Source organism: Amblyomma mixtum, chromosome 2, assembly GCF_055824585.1.
Source record: "Amblyomma mixtum isolate Tamu chromosome 2, ASM5582458v1, whole genome shotgun sequence".
NCBI lineage: Eukaryota > Metazoa > Arthropoda > Arachnida > Ixodida > Ixodidae > Amblyomma > Amblyomma mixtum.
In genome coordinates, this window is record NC_143013.1 from 46,787,140 (window position 1) to 46,806,618 (window position 19,479).

A 19,479-nucleotide genomic window follows, 5' to 3' on the forward strand; every position below is an offset into this window, starting at 1 on the left:
GTTGCGAACGCACCTCTCCAGAGCCGTCCCATCCATCGAGCCCTCAATACGTACATAACTCGCCTCGTGAAAAAGACAGAAAGGCCGAACGACGTCTGTTGGCAGCGTGGAGGACAGGACTCAAGAGGAAACTATGAAGCAAACATGACAGATTCTCTGCAATATGCTCCGTGTGGGCTTGCATAATGGGCACACTCATCATATTGCGCGAAAGTACAATTTGCTTTTCTAATATTTTTTCACGCGTGCTCGCGTGAGATGTTGTCACGCCCCCCCGTCCTCCCCTTCCTGCCCCTCGGATTTTATTAGATATTCCTTCAAAAAGAAAGTGCGTTCATTATGTGAGTAAATGCGGCACATAAATATAGAAAAGGCAAGTTTGCTCTTCACATTTCGTTTTCGTTGCTCCGCAAAGAGAGCAGAGAGTTGAGCGTGGCCCTTTACGAAGTGGTTTTTGCCTCTGGGTGCCATTTCTTCTTTTGTGTAGGCACGAGTGCTGCGTGGCCTAATTGCCTATCTTTTCTCGACGCTTGGCGCAAGTCTCCAACTGTGCCAATTAGTCCTCCTCGCTGAACTGCGGCAAAATGGCCTGAGCAGAGGTCGGGAGCGCTTTGCTTCTGTCTCGCTCGGCTGGTTCTTCATCTTTGCTTCAGTGCTGTCAGCCGCTCTCCTGTTCCGCCAGCTGCACTTTTCCTGTTCGTAGGCTTTGCATTCGAATAATGCTAAACGGCAAAAAGCAACTGTTTCAGCAAAATCACCCGGGACGTCTAACAAGCCACGAGGCAAGACCCAAGCTTCGAACCCTGTAGTTTGGTCAGATTGTTCTCGGGCTGCTTGCTAACTTTTCCTGTTTTCTCTCAACCTGGCAGCTTGACGTAGACGCAAACTTTAGCAAGCAGCAAAGACAGCAGCTCCTGGCCTGCTTCAGCGGTGCTAAAGACGGCTGGTAAATCAACGTCGATTCACTGTGCCGGCTTCCTTAATCAGCGGTTTCTCATTAACGAGCGCCTCCCCTCGGCGAACCGCGCTCCAAACGCGCCCGCACAGCACGGCCGGAGCAATGCGTAGCCCGGCGGCCAGCGGGGCGGGGAACCGAAGCCCCGGTAGTACGTGACGCGAGCGTCGACATCAGAGCCCCACGCACGGCATTGGCGCGCCCTTCGTACGCTTTATTTTTATCAGCCGAAGTTTCCCGCTCCCGCGCCACAAAGTTGCGTTCATATTTCACATGCCACGCTGCTACTGGGCGAGGAGGTAAATGGCGGCCAATAAAGAGCCTCCGATGAAACGAAGACTCCAGGAGGAGCTATAGGTAACCAGACCACTTCCATTTTTTTTTATTGCGGCAGTAGGAACGCATACTGAAGGTTTAACGCCGAAACTAAATTATGCGTGGTTCTGTCTTCTTGTTCTCACCTTTGAGATAATATAGTACTGCACAAAAATGAGAAGGCGCCCTAGATGGCGTGCATTCGAATTTGAGAAGAACTGCTGTAGGGAGCAGAGAACGCAACTAAAAAACTAGTTGGTTGGTTTATGGGGTTTAACGCCCCAAAACGACTCAGGCTATGAGAGACGCCGTAGTGAAGGGCTCCGGAAATTTCGACCACCTGGGGTTCTTTAACGTGCACTGGCATCGCACAGTACACGGGCCTCTGGAACTTCTGCTCCAAAGAAATTCAACCGCCGCGGCCGCGATCGAACCCGCGTCTTTCGGGTCAGCAGCCGGGCACCATAACCACTGACCCACCGCGGCTAAAAGAATTGCGGTGCGCTCGCACTCCAAGGAAACCGTATGATAGGCCGTGTGAAGTTGATCTCGTGGCTACTGCTGCCAACCCGGTGTGCATAAGAACATCAAACGTTCGCCATCGAATTCGGTACCGTTATGTATTTGTCCTGTACTTTACCGTCAAGGATGAGCTTGACAGCTAGTGAAATGGAGGCCGTATATGAACCTCCAGCTGTGCTGTGCAGTCGTTACCATATAGCTGTGCTGTGCAGTCGTTACAACTACCATATCGCTTCATAAACTCCGCAATAAATTCCCAGTAAGGAAGGCTGTCAGGCAGGAAGACACGATCTCGCCTATGCTATTCACCGCCTGTTTACAGGCGGTGTTCCGAAGCCTGGATTGGGAATAGTTGGGGATAAGAGTTAATGGAGAACACCTAAGTAATTGGCGATTCGCTGATGACAATGCCTTGCTAAGTCACTCAGGAGATGAGCTGCAAAACATGATCAATGAGCTGGACAGGCAAAGCAGAACGGTAGGTCTTAATATTAACATGCAGCAGATCAAAGTAATGTTCAACACCCTCGCAAGGGAACAGCAGTTCACAATTGGCAGCGAAGTGATGGAAATGGTAAGGGAATACCTGTACTTAGGGCAGGTAGTGGCTGCTGATCCGGATCATGAGAGGGAAATAACTAGAAGAATAAGAATGGGGTGGAGCGCTAATGGCAGGATCTCTCAGATCATGAATGACAGTTTACCAATATCCCTCGAGAGAAAAGTATACAACAGCTGTATCCTACCGGTACTCACCTACGGGGCAGAAACGTGGAGGCTAACAAAGAGGGTTCAGCTTAAGTTAAGAACAACGCAGCGAGCTATGGAAAGGAAAATGATAGGTGTAACGTTAGGAGATCTCAAGCAGGCAGAGTGGGTGAGAGAACAAACGCGGGTTAATGACATCCTAGTCGAAATCAATAGGAAGAAATGGGCTTGTGCAGGGCATGTAATGCGAAGGCGAGATAACCGCTGGTCCCTAAGGGCAACAGAGGGGATTCCAAGAGAAGGCAAGCGTAGCATGGGGCGCCAGAAAGTTAGGTGGGCGGATGAGATTAAGAAGCTTGCAGGAATATAGTGGCTGCAGCTGGCGAAGGGTACAGTTAATTGCATAGATGGGGGAGGGGCCTATGCCCTGCAGTGCCCGTAGTAAGGCTGATGATGATGATGATGATGATGAACTTCCATCGTCCACCCGACAAGAGAGAAATATATGAGTGAATTTGCAGAGCTGCTAGGAGCAAAGGAACAGTGAATACCGCTTATGCAGAGCTATGAGACAGCTTTTGCAGAGCCGAGCCCCAGATACGGTAACGCGTTGCCGTTGCTGCCGTCGCCGCGCCTGCCAGGCCACTTCTTGCCGTATGGTCGTAATTGCCGTAGTCAGCGCATTTACCGTACAACTGGTGACGCACCGCATTGACTCAGTGGTTAGGGCACTCGCCTACTGAGCCGGAGTTCCCCGGGTTCGAATCCGGCCGCGGCGGCCACGTTTCGTTACAGGCGAAACGCAAAGGCGCCCGTGTGCTGTACGATGCCAGGGCACATTAAAGCTCTCCAGGAGGTCAAAATTGTTCCGGAGATCTCCACTACGGCATCTTTCTCTCTTCTTTCACGCCCACCTTCTTTCCTTCCTTCCCTTACGGCTCGGTTCTGGTGTCGACCGAGATGTGCGGCTATTACTGCGCCATTTTCTTTCTTCAAGATTCATTTCTTTTTGCCGTACGAGGGCTCTAAAACAACCTATAGACGCACCCATCTGCAGCTTATACCTGTGTTTTCTTGTAGTGGCAACAAAGCAGCAATGTGTGAAATGCAGCGTTTTTTTTTCTTTTTTATTAGCCAGATGAATTCTTACGAACATGCCAGGTGATGAGGTCCTTCACGTTTCCTTTACTAGTTGCTATTTATCAGACATGTGAGATTACTCACCTCGAGCAGAAATATAATGTGCGTATATAGCGGTAGGGAGCGCCGAAATGAAGAGAAGGCTGACACAAGGTTCGCAAGCTTCAACATCGGGAAAACCCTTGGTAGCCTCGCAGCGATCTGTGTGGAAAGAGCATGAAGTATTGTTAAGCATAAAATAAGAAATGCGCTATTCGTGGCAGAAAAAAAAATGCTGGGTTTAATGTCCCGAAGCTAAACATGGGATATGAGTAGCCTCGCAGCGATCTGTGTGGAAAGAGCATGAAATATTGTTAAGCATAAAATAAGAAATGCGCTATTCGTGGCAGAAAAAAAAAATGCTGGGTTTAATGTCCCGAAGCTAAACATGGGATATGAGTGAAACCGTAGTGGAGGACTCCGAATAAACAGAGACCGTCTGGGGTACTTCAACTAACATCTCACGACACAGGTTCGCCTTTTTTTCGTTCCAGATAAACACGACAGCCTGGATTTAGTCCCGGTCCTCTGGCTGAGCAGCCGAGCACCTAAACTGAGCTACCGCGGCGGGCCACGCATAGAAAAAAATTATGGCGGCGGCACCTAAGCAATTCTGCTGCGAAATGTTTATGAGTTTAGTGCTGCTGCGCTATGTTTCCGAGTCTATTGATGCGGCTTTTGAGCCATGCGTGCCAGCATTTAATCAATGCACGATTGATAGTTGCCATAAGGACCAGGAAATTAGGGAAATAATCGAGGCGGTGAAGATTGCGCGTGCGGGGGATACGTGTAGGAGCATGCCGTCGGTAGTTTTGACGCAGAATGAATTCAGATCTTTAGATGGTTGGAATCAGGTTCCTGGTGTTATGCTGTGGCATCATGACGAGTGTTGTTTCCCTTTGCTCTTCCCCTTTTCTCGGATAAACAGTTGGAAGTCGCGCTCCTTGCTTTTGTGTCCTATCATGTCCCTTCTTCTACGTGCGCTGCCAGTTAAGTTATGTTTAACCAAGTAGCCCAATAATCATCAATTTTTGCTTTTGAGGTCCCTACAATGAGATGACGAACCTGCCATATTACGACCTCTAAACTGAGTTTTATTCGAGGAATTCTCCTTAGTACAATATTTCGTCCGTATTGCATTCAATGTTTTTTTCTCGGTGAGAACACTTCGCCGAGCGATCACTACTTTTCCGAGTGGCACGATTGTGTTGACGCCACATTTCTTCGTCGGATTCACAGGCGAATTCGACCTCATATCCTAAGGGGATGCCGGAGTCGTTGTCGACAGTAGCGTGGCTTTGTGATCGAAGTATTAAGGCGAAAGCCTTTAATGGCTAATGCATTGCGGTGTCCGTCCATGCTCGCGGTGTCCGTCCGTGCGCTGGAATAGTGCCCACTGTGACCTCTCCTCCGCGCAGCGGCGCATCCTCCTCCCCTCCTTAGGAACCGGCGCGCAGGTGGGGGGCGCAGCTGTGCATAGCAACCGTGACGTCACACAGTAGTGGTAGAACGAGCACGCGCGCTTCAGCGGTGGCAGCTACACCACCGCTCCTTCGCCAGACGTCTCGTGTCAGTCGAGTGAGTGAGACGCATGGCTCCGAAGCGGCCCAGTGATTCCGCGCCAAGCGATTCGGGGAAGCGGCAGTGGGCTGACCAGAAGGCTTTCGCCAAGCACACTTTAGAATTTCCAAAGTGTCTTCGGTAATGTTTAGGTCGACGCGTACCTTACTTCGAGGCCGCCGCGGTGGCTCAGTGGTTATGGTGCTCGGCTGCTGACCCAAAAGACGCGGGTTCGATCCCGGCCGCGGCGGCTAGAATTTCTTTGGAGGAGAAATTCTAGAGGCCCGTGTACTGTGCGATGTCAGTGCACGTTAAAGAACCCCAGGTGGTCGAAATTTCCGGATCCCTTCACTACGGCGTCCCTCATAGCCTGAGTCGCTTTGGGACGTTAAACCCCAATAAACCATAGCTGCTGAAGATTGTTCAAGGAGTAGCAGGCCAGGGCCACGTTACCACCGGCCGACCTCTCCACCTTTTCCTCATTAAATTCCTTTCTCTCTCTCCCTCTCTCTGGTAAGCCAGTATCACCGACGTAAGCATTACCAAATGAAGGCACCAGCAGAATGCATTTAAAACATCAGCCGGCCAGAAACATTATGTCTGCCGCAAAAAAATTTTCACAGAAGACCACGAAACAAACAGTGCATCTTAATGTAAAGAAAACAGCGCGAAAATAGAGACAAAGGACAAGGGCGGAGCTACACATGACGATTAACAAGCGTTACTACCAACTGTTTCATTGAAGTACAAAGCAGCGAATATAATTGAAAACATGAGCATGCGCAAGGACGGCGGGCAGTACAGGGACACGCATCATTCCGCCATCTTTGCGCATGCTCATATTTGCCTTCACATTATCGGCTTTAAATCTCAATAAAACAGTTAGTAATAGCGCTTGTTAATCGTCATATGTGCCTCCCTCGTTGTCCTTTTTCCCTACTGTGGCGTTTTCTTTACATAATGCAACAGCAACTAGCCCGACTGCACGCCCTCCTGCACTGCAGCACACGTTACCCTACTGCAGTGCGCGTGAAGAAATTGCGCTTGGGTCCGCGGGATTTGGTGGTTGGAATAGCGGATGCCTGCGAGAGGGAAGGCTCTCTGGGAGGCTACGTCACGCATCTATAATGCATTAGGCGGACCGAACAAAAGCAAAGGGCATCGACAAACAAGCACGCGCCGTAGCAGGCGCGCCCCCGAGCGTGACAGGTGGAAATGCGGCCGACGCTTTTAGTCCGGCCAGGCGTGACTGATCGCCGGCAGCCCTCTGCACACACACGCCAGCCGCGCGTCCAAGCCCCGTTCGTCCTTGAGAGCGTACAGCATTTCTATCGAATTTCGTGAAGAGAACGTCCCCCCCAAGACGGGTGCGTGGAGCAGTGAGCAACCGTCGCATGCCAGGTTCCCTGCATTCGCTGACAATTTATCTCTCGCAGAGCTCGCACTTGGAGCTCGGACGACGCGCGACAAAGTATTATTACAATTGATGAAGTGAACATACAACGCACTGAAATCTCTGCTTTCATGCGCATGCGCAATGGACCACAAGGATAACAGTGTAGACCCAGCCGAGCGAGGCGGATGCATTTGTAACGCCCTCGAACTACTGATCGGAGTGCCCATCGCGACTCTAGCCGAAGCAGATAATGTCACGGGATCGAGGACAGGCTTCAGATAGGAATTATTAACCGTGGCGTTAATCTGGAGCCCCCAACCCGCGTGCCGCCCTGTAACGGCTTTTTAATTAGAAGCGACTGCCAGAAAATTGCCGGGGGGAGGGATAGGATCGTCGGCTGAAAAAATCCTGCGGTCGGATGCCGCAATGGAAGATTGAGAGCTTTCACCGAAGGAGTGCGCCTCGCCCTGAGAGCGAAGATGAAGTGAGCTTTCGCCTTCAGTGCACACTGCAACAGTGTACGTCTGAAAGATGATGAAGGCGACAATGCGTGGGCGCGGGAAGCTGCCGCGGTGGCTGAGTGGCAGAAGCAAGTATTCGCAAGTATATGGAACCCCCCACAGACCTTAAATAATTTAAAAAAAGGCGACGTAAGTCGCATTAGAAGCGTCAGTTTTTTTTTGTAGCGAGAGCTACATTACCCCCGGTCTCGCAGTTTCGCTGAGGGTCTTCGGCGCCACTTGTGCGCATGCGCGAGGAGCCGAGTGACGTCACAGCCGCGCAGCTGGTGCGCCGCGTGCCGCGCTGCTCGCCTCCGACCGAGAGGAGCCGCCAAGTGACGGCACAGCTGCCGGCGCCACTCGCCTACGACCGAGAGATGAGGATGATGATGATGCGGCGGTGGAAAAAACACACTGTCATGACGGCCAAGGAGAGCGAGGCCGACCCTTTGCGGCGTACGAGAGGGGAAAAACTCGAGTCGTCGGACCCCGAGGTTGTAGCCTGGCAGTTAGCCGTCCAGGCAAGGAAGAACAGCCGCGTGTTACTTTACGGATCACCGGGCCGTCTTTCTTTCTGGCAGTCAGTAAAGTTGAGTAACGTGTGCCGCCTTCACCACGTGTCTCATCTTTAATGCCTAACAAGTAGTCATGACGATAAGCAAAGTAACCAGGGTTATACCGTACCTGTCGCTACGTATATCCTGGCATAGCTGAGCTAAGCCACTGCCTATTTTTTCGTGCGTCGTATTCAGCGAATTATTTTGCAACAAGTGTTTGTGAAAGTCCAATTATAAAAATGAAAAAAAAAATATATTGCTGAGTGATCTAAAGCAGCGGGAAGCAAAGTTGATTTTTTTTTCTTTTGCGCCACCGCTGGTTCGAATCCCACTCGACTCTAAATTTTTCTTATAGTGTCTCTGCTCAGGGATGAAGACTTTTCTACTTGATTCCATTCGAAAGGAAAGCTTCAGAATATTGCTAACAAGTTCGCTCTCGTGTTCGGAGTCCGGTTCGGATGCTGTTCGTGTTAAGTTTGCCAAGAGTGAGAGCTAACACAATTTTGTGCTTGAAATTGCAGCTGGGTATGGTAGTCGAGACAAGGTGTAAGCATGAAATTATTGCAGGAAAGGCGTAGCACATTCAATTGCACCCTATGTAATGAGCCACACCGACACTTTTGAGGTATGAATATGCGATAGCCTTCTCGTCAACCGACCAGGCCCTTTCGTTGCCGCCCTCATCCGCTTCTGTTCTTTCAAGCGGGCAGCGCGCATGGCTCTTTTCGAGGCCGCTTTTTTTCCAGCTGTACAACGTTTCGTGGTTTTGGCATTTGAAAGTGCAAAACTCAGGGACGAAAGACGACGAAGACGACGAATTAATGGGGCCAGTAGCACGAGAGACAGTCAGTTACAACGCACACAGCTAAAGCTATTAGCTGTGTGCTCTGCATTGACTCCTTTCTCGTGCTTCGTTGATTAGGTTCGTTCATTTCCCACTGTTTTTTTTAATGTTTCTAAACAGCCATGTATGTAACACACCGTATCATTGTAATAAATACCATGTTGAAAAAAAAAAAAGCGACGATAGATGAGGGTTATGAGCCACCGGGAAACAGAGCTGTTCTTTTCCGCCGGCGATGGATCGGATGCTGCTGTGCGCTGAAGTTTTTTTTTCTTTATTGCTGGATACGATTAGGACAGAAAAGTTCAGAAGTTTGGATAAGTTCGCATCCATGATCGCACTCCAGTTTCGGCTTTGCGTCCAGCCGCAATTTCCAGACGACGTTGGCATGAATTCGTTGAGAACGGAGGCTAAAAGTATATCATGCAAGCACTGCTATTTTTCTAGCCCACAATGACCGAACTGGGCCCCACGACTAGAGCAGCTGATGTGGTCGTTGCCCCGCCGCGGTGGCTCAGTGGTGACGGCGCTCGGCTGCTGACCCAAAAGACGCGGGTTCGATCCCAGCCACGGCGGCCGAATTTCGATGTAGGCGAAATTCTAGAGGCCCGTGTACTGTGCGATGTCAGTGCACGTTAAAGAGCCCCAGGTGGTCGAAATTTCCGGAGCCCTTCCCTACGGCGTCTCTCATAGCCTGAGTTCCTTTGAGACGTTAAACCCCAATAAACCAAACCAAACTAGCTGATGTGGTCGCTCACGCGACCTGGAACAACAACGAAGCTCAGCGGTTAGAAAGGCATCTTCGAATCTGCACATGAGAGGGAGAGGGCGCCCTCAGAGTGCCTTGAAACAGGGGGCCGTCAAAGCGCGCACTTACGTGCGTACCTGCGCACTCCTATGGACCCCGATCTACGCAGTGAACTCAGTGGCGACGCGAGTTTGCAAAGGCTCTACCCGGCTTGCGTATGCGTGTTATGCCGAAACACTCTGCATGACTGCAGCCCAGGTGCAGCTTTAGGAGGGTTGGTTTAGGTTGGTTTATGGGGGTTTAACGTCCCAAACCGACTCAGGCTATGAGAGACGCCGTAGTGAAGGGCTCCGGAAATTTCGACCACCTGGGGTTCTTTAACGTGCACTGACAACGCACGGAACACGGGCCTCTCGAATTTCGCCTTCATCCAAATTCAGCCGCCGGGGCCGGGATCGAACCCGCGTCTTTCGGGTCAGGCGCCGAGCGCCGTAACCACTGAGCCACCGCGGCGGGTTAAATGTATGTTCGGGTGATTCCTTTGCACTCAGTTCCGACGTGTTTCGTTAAATTTTAGACTCGCAAAACCAAAGTATTATATTTTACTCGGCGGGCAAATACGGCTTTTTGGAGCAGAATATAATGCGCATCAGAGGCACTGTGACATTTCTTTCTTTATTGGACAAAATGGGCTGAAGCCGGGAGAAGAAAGCTGCGTTTGCAGGACAAGAGGGCAAAAAGGTCTCAGTGAGAGGGGCGACTTCTCGATTTTGATTCGTTTTATTTAAGCCAGGCTTCTTCTGCAGTTTAGGAGCGCACACGAAACTGCCACATCGTTTCTTCACTTTTTTGGTTACAGTGCTCCCTGCGTCACAGCACCCAGAAAGCAGACATGCAGCAGATACCGCTAACATCCCTCTTGCGCTAGACAGAGCGTTTTTATATGGAGTAATTAATTCAACTAAATTGCGGAAATTATTAAGTACTGGCTTCATAGCGTCGCAGTGATTTAATTGGTCGTAGATCGTGTTCAGAAAGACCCAGCCCAATCGTTTTCCTCGATCGATATAGCTCTTGCGGGGTTCTTTTTGAAGAGAACCCACGAATTTGAAAAGTGCAGAAAAGACACGACCATAGATGTGCAACGACACTCGCCCGAGGGCCCAGTCTAGAACAGAACGAGCTAGTGTAATTTCGCCAGAATACGGACGTTTGTGCCCAGACGTTGGGTATGGCAGGCCTTCGACATACGGATTGTGGGGCAGACACTGGAAGCAGAGGCGTGTCACTTTCTCGGAGCCTGTAATGTGCGAAACAGCTTCCGTGATTCCCGAAATTTCTTCAAACTACACGCAGCGAACAATGTTGTCGTAATTGGGTCAAGCACGAACTAATTCGCCCAACTTGGTGCCTTTGAGAAGCTTTCTGCTTTCTTCACAGGCCGAAAAATAGGACTACGCTGTAGTTACAGTGCTATCGTTGTACAGTGTTTATGAAAGCGGTCGAATTTTCCTGGTCACCATAGTGGTCGGAAACTAGCGATTAACAAATTATGCACATATCTTCAATAAAATGCCATACAATTCGGTATGCAGCCAACGTGCTATACTAGTATAAAAGTTAATATTTTGGCCTTTGCGTCCTCTGGACAGCTGCATACTATAACGCATTTTCTTGTTCAACAGCTCCAGCTATACATGAAATGCCTTACGAGATTTTATATAATACGTGATGTGGGCGCTGTATCGCGTGCAAATATAGTGATAATTTATTTTTTAGACAAAATTTAGCTCCTCGGTGTATACGTGAGATGCGGACTACTTATTGGAAATTTCGATATTTCCGTGAATCTTTGTCGCGTTTGTTTGCAGTGTTTGTTTGTTCATGCTTCAAGGCTGCCGACACACCGCTCTATCGCTTCGTTTGTGACGCAAGACGCGCCTAGATTTATATCGATTGATCGCATCCAGGCGGAGTCGATTCTACTTTGCGCCAGAATGTTCTAGTAACTTCCCTAGCTTTATCTCAAAAGTTCGCTATCAGCTTTAATAAAGAGCACGGCCGACAACGGCGGACATTCAGTTCGACGACCGCGGAGCACGCTTGTTGCTACGCCGCCGCCGAATGATTCAGTTCTTTGCGAGCGCAAGTCAGCCCAAATAAAGAGTTTCGTTTCGAAGCCATTCTCGCTGTTTTCCTGTTCGCCCGACTGCAGTCACCACTACGTGACAATTAACTGAGCGTTTTTACGGGCTGCGGGGCGGAGCGGGTGAGCGGATACACCAGCGGAGACGCGCGCGAGAAAAGAGTTTTAGCCGGGCTGATCGCGCGTCTTCTCGAGCGGACTGGAGTCGAATTGCTCTGCTGCTCCACCTATAGATCACAATTCGAGTTAGAGTGAAAAGAATATCAATTAAGCCAGCCAATAATGCGCTGAAACTATTTAGTAAAGGTAGATTCTGTGTTTTTAGTTATTTATTGGGCAAGTGTTGCGTTTTAGATGTACAAAAGAGGCTGCCATCTTGAATACCCATACAAGCCCGCGCGCTCTTACGTAAGCACGCTCGCGCGCTGCCTATCGCTCCCCTGTAGAGGGCTTCCCAGCGGACGTAAGCTTCGCTCCGTAAAAACGCTGGCCGGCCCAGCGATGTGGGCATGCGCGGTGGCATCTCCGCTCGTCGGCTCCTCTCCGCTGGCCGTAAAAACGCTCAGCTAAAACTGTCTATTAGCAAGTACGAGATAAAAAACGCAGTCTGACTCGCGCGGCGCGAATGCCAACCATGGCAAGTTGCTTTAAACCCTGTGCGACGCTCAGTTTTCTTTTTCTTTAGAAAGCTTGGGTCACGTTAGGGGAAACATCGTACCGTGCGGGAAAAAGAAAAAAGCGCAGAGTACGTGCGCGCTACCGTCCTGGCGCTGACAGCACCACCTCTTCCCGGGTGACACCTGTGCATCCCGGGTCGCTCCTGAGGGCGGCCGGCCAGAAATCGATCCCCGCTCTGGCTCGCTCCTCTCGAGCTATTTTCGAGCCACGGCACTTATGAACACGCGCCCTTTCTTTACACGCGACTCAATAGGCCGCCCTTTCCTTTACTTTCCTGCCTTCCCTCAGCATTAATCGAATCAGTCGCCGCGTTTTTCAACAAGGAAGGCGGAGCGGGGCGAACGGGGCCATCCACGCTCCAGGTTGAAAAGATGTGCGGCAAGCTGGTTGCTGGAGGAAAAAACTATCGACAAAAAAGTAGCGGCGAAATATGAGCACGAATCTGAGGGCACACGAATGCTTGGAAGGACAACATTCAAAATCTGCCGTTTTCAGCAGTTGCTGCCATCAATCTTGTCAAGAAATAAAAAGAGTATTTGTATATTCACCTCGCACTTGCAGCATTCTGCCACACTGGAGCTAGACAGAAAAAAAGGCGCTGCGACCGAAGTCTCGTGTGTCTCCCATGAGGCTTGCGTCGCAGTGTCTCCTTTATCTCTAACTCGCCTTTCGACCAGGCACATCTCTGCCGAAATGTTCGCGTTTCAAGCGTCATAACTTTTATTTTTAACCGCTGCGGCAATACAACAAGCTTTGCCAGAAAAAAGCATCGGTTTTATTTTGATCCCAGGATTCTCTAGTAGTTTGTTTCTTGTTCTTGTCACTTTTTAAAGAAGTCCGAAGCGAGTGAGTGGCCAACAACATTCGTTCAAGTGAGCTCTGCCGGATTTTCTGCATTTATTGCCGAGCTGATTCCATGAGCTGACAGGAGTTTTTTTTTTCCTTCCATCCATTAATTAACTTGGCTGCACACATAATCATAAATAGCGTCCTTTCTACAAGCTGCTGCCGTTGGTTCGCTATTGATGGGCTCTTTTTCTGAGGAGCTCAGAGGATAATGAGCTAAATATCCTCTGCGACAGATCACAGACAGATCACAGACGAAGTCCTTTTTGCGGTTGACATCTTGGCTGGACTGCGGCGCCGCCTAAAGTTCGTGAAATACTTTTTCGTTGTAGCCGTATGGCTGCGCTTGGATGGCTGCTGATGTGTAATTACTCGGCAGTAATCTGATTATGGACATTGCCCGCCCGCGACAAGCCAAACACACAAAAACACAAAAAAACGTGTACACGAACGAAACAGAGAACGCACCGCAAAGAAAGACACTCTGCATCTTACAAAAGGACGAAAAGATTAGACGTTTTCAAGGATTCTCTATTTCGTCACCTTTTAAAAGTATTGTGCATCATAGGCAGATTAATTTATCTTTCTCAAGTTGAGTTTCATATAAATCTTCACTTTCCTCCGTATGTTTTGGAGCGTACCTAATTAGCTCCAGTTTTTAGAAGGGCTGTTTGTCGTGCTAACTGCAAGTTATTACAAGAGCAAGTGCCGTTTGCATGAGCTTCTATGGCCTGCGTGCCAGGTGCTAGCGGGGTATATCATTTCATTTCATTTTATTATCTTAAAGACCCCTCGCGGGGTATTATTACATAAGGGGTGGGATGGGCAGAAAAGGTACAAGACAATGCAATTTGCGATCATGTACAAAAAATGCTGTTCAGATTGCTAGCAAATGATGGACAGGTGATGTCGGCGATATGCTGGGGAAGGCCGTTCCAATCTTTAGCTGCACGTGGGAAGAAGGTGGCTGAAAAAGTAACAGTTCGGGCACGTGGGCGAAAAACTTGAAGCGTGTGGCTAGGGCGGTGAGAAATGTATGATGCTGGCGTGATGTAAAGGGCACGGCTAAGTGATGAGTAAAAGAACTTGTGGTACAGTGATAGCGTGGCTATGCGACGACGAACGGAAAGAGGCGATAGTGCTGATTTAGTTTTTAGGGCTGAAACACTGACGTCCTAGGAGTAAGAAGAATGAATGAACCTTATAGCGCGGTTTTGAACGGCTTCTAGATCGTTTACGAGGTTAATATGATGCGGGTCCCATATGGCGGATGCATATTCAAGTTTAGGTCTAATGAGTGATTTGTAGGCGAGCAATTTCACGTGATGTGAGGTGAGGCGAAGGTGACGTTAAAAAATCCCAGAGTTTTTTTAGAAGATGATATCACGTTAGCAACATGTGCATTCCATGTTAGGTCATTAGATAATGTGACGCCTAAGTATTTGAAATATGATACAGATTCTACGGATCCGTTAGCGATTTTGTATTGGAAGGCATGACTCTTTTTGCGACGGGTAATGGAAAGAAGCTTGCATTTGCTAGGGTCGCTGCAGCAGCCGCCATCACCGCTTTGGCGCGCGCTCATCATTTTAATCTTTTTCCAAGCTTCCATTTCTATAAACTCCCTTCTGTCTGCACACGGCAGTGGTGGTGGCCCAATCGTAACCAGTCTGCAGGCGCTTTCCCCTTCTTTCTTTCTCCGACCTCAGCAGCACCGCAGTTGGCCCAACTGTGCTAAGCGCGCCGCGCTTCCACCTCGCGTGCAAGCAGATGAAATACGCGGTTGGAATCCCACTTAGACCTTTACCTTTCCTCGTGGGCTTTCTTTGCTCGAATTTTATACTCTGCCCTTTTTTTATTTTGTAGTGTGGATGGACGTACAGAAATCTGCTGTTAAAGAGAGGTGGAAATGTATCGCTGAAATGCATTCCTGCATTGTAATCCTTGTGGCAGCGTTGGTGGAGTCGCTTGCGTGGGACACCCAGACCGAGACCTGGCTATGGCAACTGCCACGCAGGGGATGAACTGCAAAGCATGAGCAGTGACCTAGACGGGCAAAGCAGAAAGGTTGTTAAACCAACCTTTGTTACCTTTTAAACACATGCAGAGAACTAAATTATGGCGTTCAAATGTCTCGAAATTGAACAGCAGCTTGTGATTGGTAGCAAGTCGCTGGAAGTGATATGAGAATGCATGTAGCGACCGCTGATCCGGATCATGAGTCGGAAACAAATAGAATAATAAGAATGTGGTGGAGCGCATATATGACAGGTTCTTTCAGATGATGAATGACAGTTTACCAATATCCCTCAAGAGAGAAGTATATGACACCGGTACTAACCCATGGGGCTTAAAGGAGGCGGCTAACGGGAAGGGTTCGACTTGAAATGCGGACAACGCAGCGACCTATGCAAAGGAAAATGATAGGTGGAACGTTAAGAGGCAGGAATAGAGCGCAGTGGGTACGGGAGCGAACGCGACTTAATGACATCCTACTCGAAATCAAGAGGAAGAAATGGCTTGGGCAGGGCATGTAATGCGAAGGCAAGATAACCGACGGTCGTTAAAGGTAACTGACTGGATTCCAAGAAAGGAAAGCGCAGCAGGAGGCGGCAGAAAGTTAGATATGTGGATTGACTAATTTAAGAAGTTTAAGAGGGGTAATGTGGCCACGAATAGCACAGGGCAGGGTTAAGTGGAGTGGTATGGCAGTGGCCTTTCTCCTGCAGTGGGCGTAGTAAGACTGCTGCTGCTGATGATGACGATGTCGACTGCCCGCCGAATCAGCCCTGGCTACTTCTGCAGGATAGACTGAGACAGAGGAGCCTTCCAAGCGGAGGGTGAGACCGTTTGGCGTCCCTGCCTGCAGAAGCTGGTGTATGGATCGGCTCCATATGACAGTTTTTGCTTAATAATAGTTTCCATGTCGGCATCTCTTAAAGGTCCTCTTTGTGGTTATTGTCATTTCATTTGTCATTTAACATTGTGTAATGATATTCGAAATATCTCGGGGATATTTCTGTACCAATGTAAAATGTCATATGAGGTCATGTGCGAAAACTAGAGGCTTCACTAGCCGAACTGGCTATGGGTCCAATCAAGTTTTGATGTATTTGTTTCACAAAATAAAATGATAATGAAAAAAAAAGGTAAGATGATGCGAAGTGTTTCAAAATGCGACCCCGGGAACCATTCGCATTTCGTTCGGGTCAAAACCCAGCGGGTAGTTTTCGGAGTGGCCTAGCTTGAGCGCCAGAAAGCAAGCGCTGCAGCGGCCGCGAGTAAGCCCGATGGGCAGTGCTATGCAGCACAGCGCTCTCTCGCGCGGTCTTTCTTCTGCCCGCTCTCCGGAGCATCAGGAGACCACTGGCAGAACTCAGGGCCCGGCAGCGGCGGCGCGGTTTAGGCCTCGCGGAGAGGGGCATATTCCCTGGGAGGCAGTTGACGCAAGTTTTCGGACGACGGCGAACAGATGCGTGGGGCGACGAGCGCCGCTCTCCCGCTTTCTTCCCCTCTTCCAGCTCTCGCTTCTTCCTCTTATCGCCGGGCGACCCTGTGCCGCCGTTGTCTGTTTCCCCAAATGGGCATCCCGCAATAATGGCTCTGACATGGGACGAATGGCATAACCACTTCCAACCCCTTGCCCGCCCTTCCACTTCCCCTTTCTTCCTCGCCATCCAACGTCGTATTTCCCGCCTTTAGCCTTTTTCGTGCGACTCCATCCCCGACAGCTGACCAGCCTCTTTCGTGTCTGCTCTCTGATTCGGAACGGCGAAGGAGAACAGTAAGCGTCGGGACAAGCACTTACATCTGTTAACCTTTTTTTCTCCCCTTTTTCCAAGGCGCTCTACGAGTACTGACTGAACCTTGTGCATGCTTACGAACGAGCGATGCGAGGGGCAATACCTTATCACTGCCTCACGTCTCAGAAGATTAAAAAGAAAGCTTTTAAAATGTGTTTTCAAGTTCTAAACGGGTTTTACCCATTCAAGAAACACACCCGTGTTTATGAGGCTACATTTTGTGATAGGAATGCTCTTTCTCGAGGCTGATCAGCAAGGACATTTAGCCTTTTTTTTTTTTTGTTAACCAACGGAAGCGTCTGGGAGCTGGTATCTCAGTTTTCTTAATTACCAAGGCATTTTCACAAGCAAAGCGTAAAGCGTGTTTACAGGCGATGTAGAACATCCGTAAGCGTAAACTTCGCACATTGCCACTGTTCTATGAGTGTTTGTGCTGTTTAGATTGTCTGTCACCCAGCGAAGGAAACCGCTGACCGTTGGTCAAACCTTGAAGGTCGTTTCTCCGTTCCGAGAGGCGATAGACCAGCGATGTCATGCATTGAATGCACCCCCGTTGGCAACAGGCTGCGGAATAATTTCGACTGCCTGAAGTTTCTTACATCCGCTAACGTCGCACAGCAGGCAATTATTTTTTCTTTCGCCTCCGTCAAAATACGCGGACAGCTTGTGGCGATGTTTGGCGTGTATATGTAAAAATAAAGTCGGACTAGGCGCCACCAAATCAAATAAACCACTCACTTGATTTAAAACAAGCGGTGATTCTGATCAGTCAGTTGGCAAAAGCAATGTTTGCCTAATTGGTCAAAGAGTGCTTATAAGGGAATAAAATGCTCCATATGAAAGAAACAAAGCTTCCGGTCCATGCTTTGGGGAGAGTTAGCGTCTACAACCGCCTTTATGCGCCCGCATTCGCTAGAAGCAGCGCACAAGTCGGCAGACGCCGATGATAATGACATCGCGACAGTGTGAAGTCATCATTTGTCCGAGTGCAGTGAGCACCCTTTGCACATCATTTGTCGTCCCACGTCCGGCCTCGTGGACGAACACCTGCTCAAGACGAGCCTGGGAAGTTTTTTCGCCCACCAGAGGAGGGGAACGCGAATGTAGTGACTTTAGTTGAGCCTACGCAGCGATAAATGTGTTACATACTCTGTAAACGGCGCAGCCTCCGCACATTTAGTTGGTCGCGCACTACCGTGCCAGAAGCCAACGTAGGCAGTGTGGCGCCATGCAGTGACAACAAGCTAAACTGCTGCAATGCTTGGCTGAAAAAAAGTCTGCTTTTCGCAATCCTTGATGACGATGGTGCGTGCATTAACATGCTTTGTGCTTTTTTTTGTTTGTTTTTTTAAGGAGAAGTGTGTAAACAGCGAAAAATAGACGCAAAGACGGGGAACTGCTTCTACTGGTGTGGTTTCCACGACGACACATAGAGTTAGGCTTAACAGGCGGCCTCGTCCGAGGCCTGGCCCTGTCCGCGGTTGCGCCATGCGGGCGATCAGTGTGGCGCCGCTCTCTAACTGTTGGTTCTGCTCCAGGGGCAGCAGCTCTGGCCGGGACTGGCAGAGGGCGGCTAGCGGAGGCACAAGGTCAGGCAGCAACGGGGCCAGCCCGCGCTGGTTCAAGCACGGCTGCACAACACGCTTCGCTCGCTGCCTCTCGTCGCTGAAAGGGGGATGCCAGCTTCCTATCGCTACACCGGAGGACGCGAAGACCTCCCTAGTCGAAGTGACCCTCACGGGTCTCGCAACGCGTCCCTGCGAAGCATTCTCTGCACGTCAAGGTTACGACCTTAATGAAAGCAGTAAATACAGCCGCACGATAACAGTATGATTCTCAGCTGCGCAAAACTTCTAAACGAATAAGCATATCTATAATGAAGGAAAAAGAAGGTGTTTCAAAGGTGTTTCAACCCGAGTTAAACCGCTTCCACAGAAACTGGGACATTCCGGTCTGTACCGCGAGAAGAGCTCGCATATAGTGGGCAGCTCGAAGACGGTACGGATAGAAGATTGCGCCGTCTGTCCGACCTGTGTTTCGGAAGCGGTTTCCATTCATCGCGGTAAAGGAACTAGCACGTGCAAGTACACCGCGCAAGCTTACGCACAGCGCGGTGGAAGGCAGAGAGCATCTTTTATGACGAACCCCAGGAAAATGAGCGGCCGACGCGTCTTCCCTCCACTCCTCTCTTGAAGCTGGCATCCTCCGTTAAATAAAGAACGCCACTGCCTGAATGAAGCTCGCGCCGACACCTAGAGTAGAGCTGCACAAGGCGTAGACGAAGAAGCGTGCCTGCTGCATTCTCTCAGCCAGCACAAGCTACCAGCAAAGAACACGGCTACACGCGCTGGCGTAGAAAGCTGTAGAGAGCATCATGCACGCTTTTAGAGCGCGCTTCGCGGTCTCTAGGGCCGCTTTCTGCCATTTCAGCCGACGCCAAGACGGAAATTTTGCCCTGTGGCTGATCTCGATTCCTGAACTGTGGAACAAGACCTCGTTCGTTCATTTCAGCGCAATGTGGGACGCATCGCTAATGCTGTCCACAGAATAAATCGAAATGTGAAGGGTGAAAGCTAATTTATGCAAAACTGTCCAAATTGTTGCGTTTTGTAGCAACGAAACTGACCTACCTGCCGCTGATGGCCATATGACTTAAGGGACCCTGAAATGATTGTCATGGTCCTATTCTAAAGGTAATCGGTAATTGAGTCAGGACAACCTT

General features: G+C 49.7%; 1 protein-coding gene across 2 annotated transcripts in view; it reads left to right on the forward strand.

Annotated features, from left to right (window-relative positions):
• The window catches only part of LOC149359227 (voltage-dependent calcium channel subunit alpha-2/delta-1-like), a 229,277-nt gene that overhangs the window by 55,218 nt on the left and 154,580 nt on the right, over positions 1–19,479 (forward strand). The window contains exon 2 of one of the 2 annotated variants that reach the window (XM_089571499.1): positions 18,296–18,346. The exons of the other annotated variant lie outside the window; for it this stretch is intronic. Coding sequence (XP_089427625.1) covers positions 18,296–18,346 — 51 coding nt within the window. The remainder of the gene's footprint in view (positions 1–18,295; positions 18,347–19,479) is intronic. 2 annotated transcript variants of the gene reach the window in all.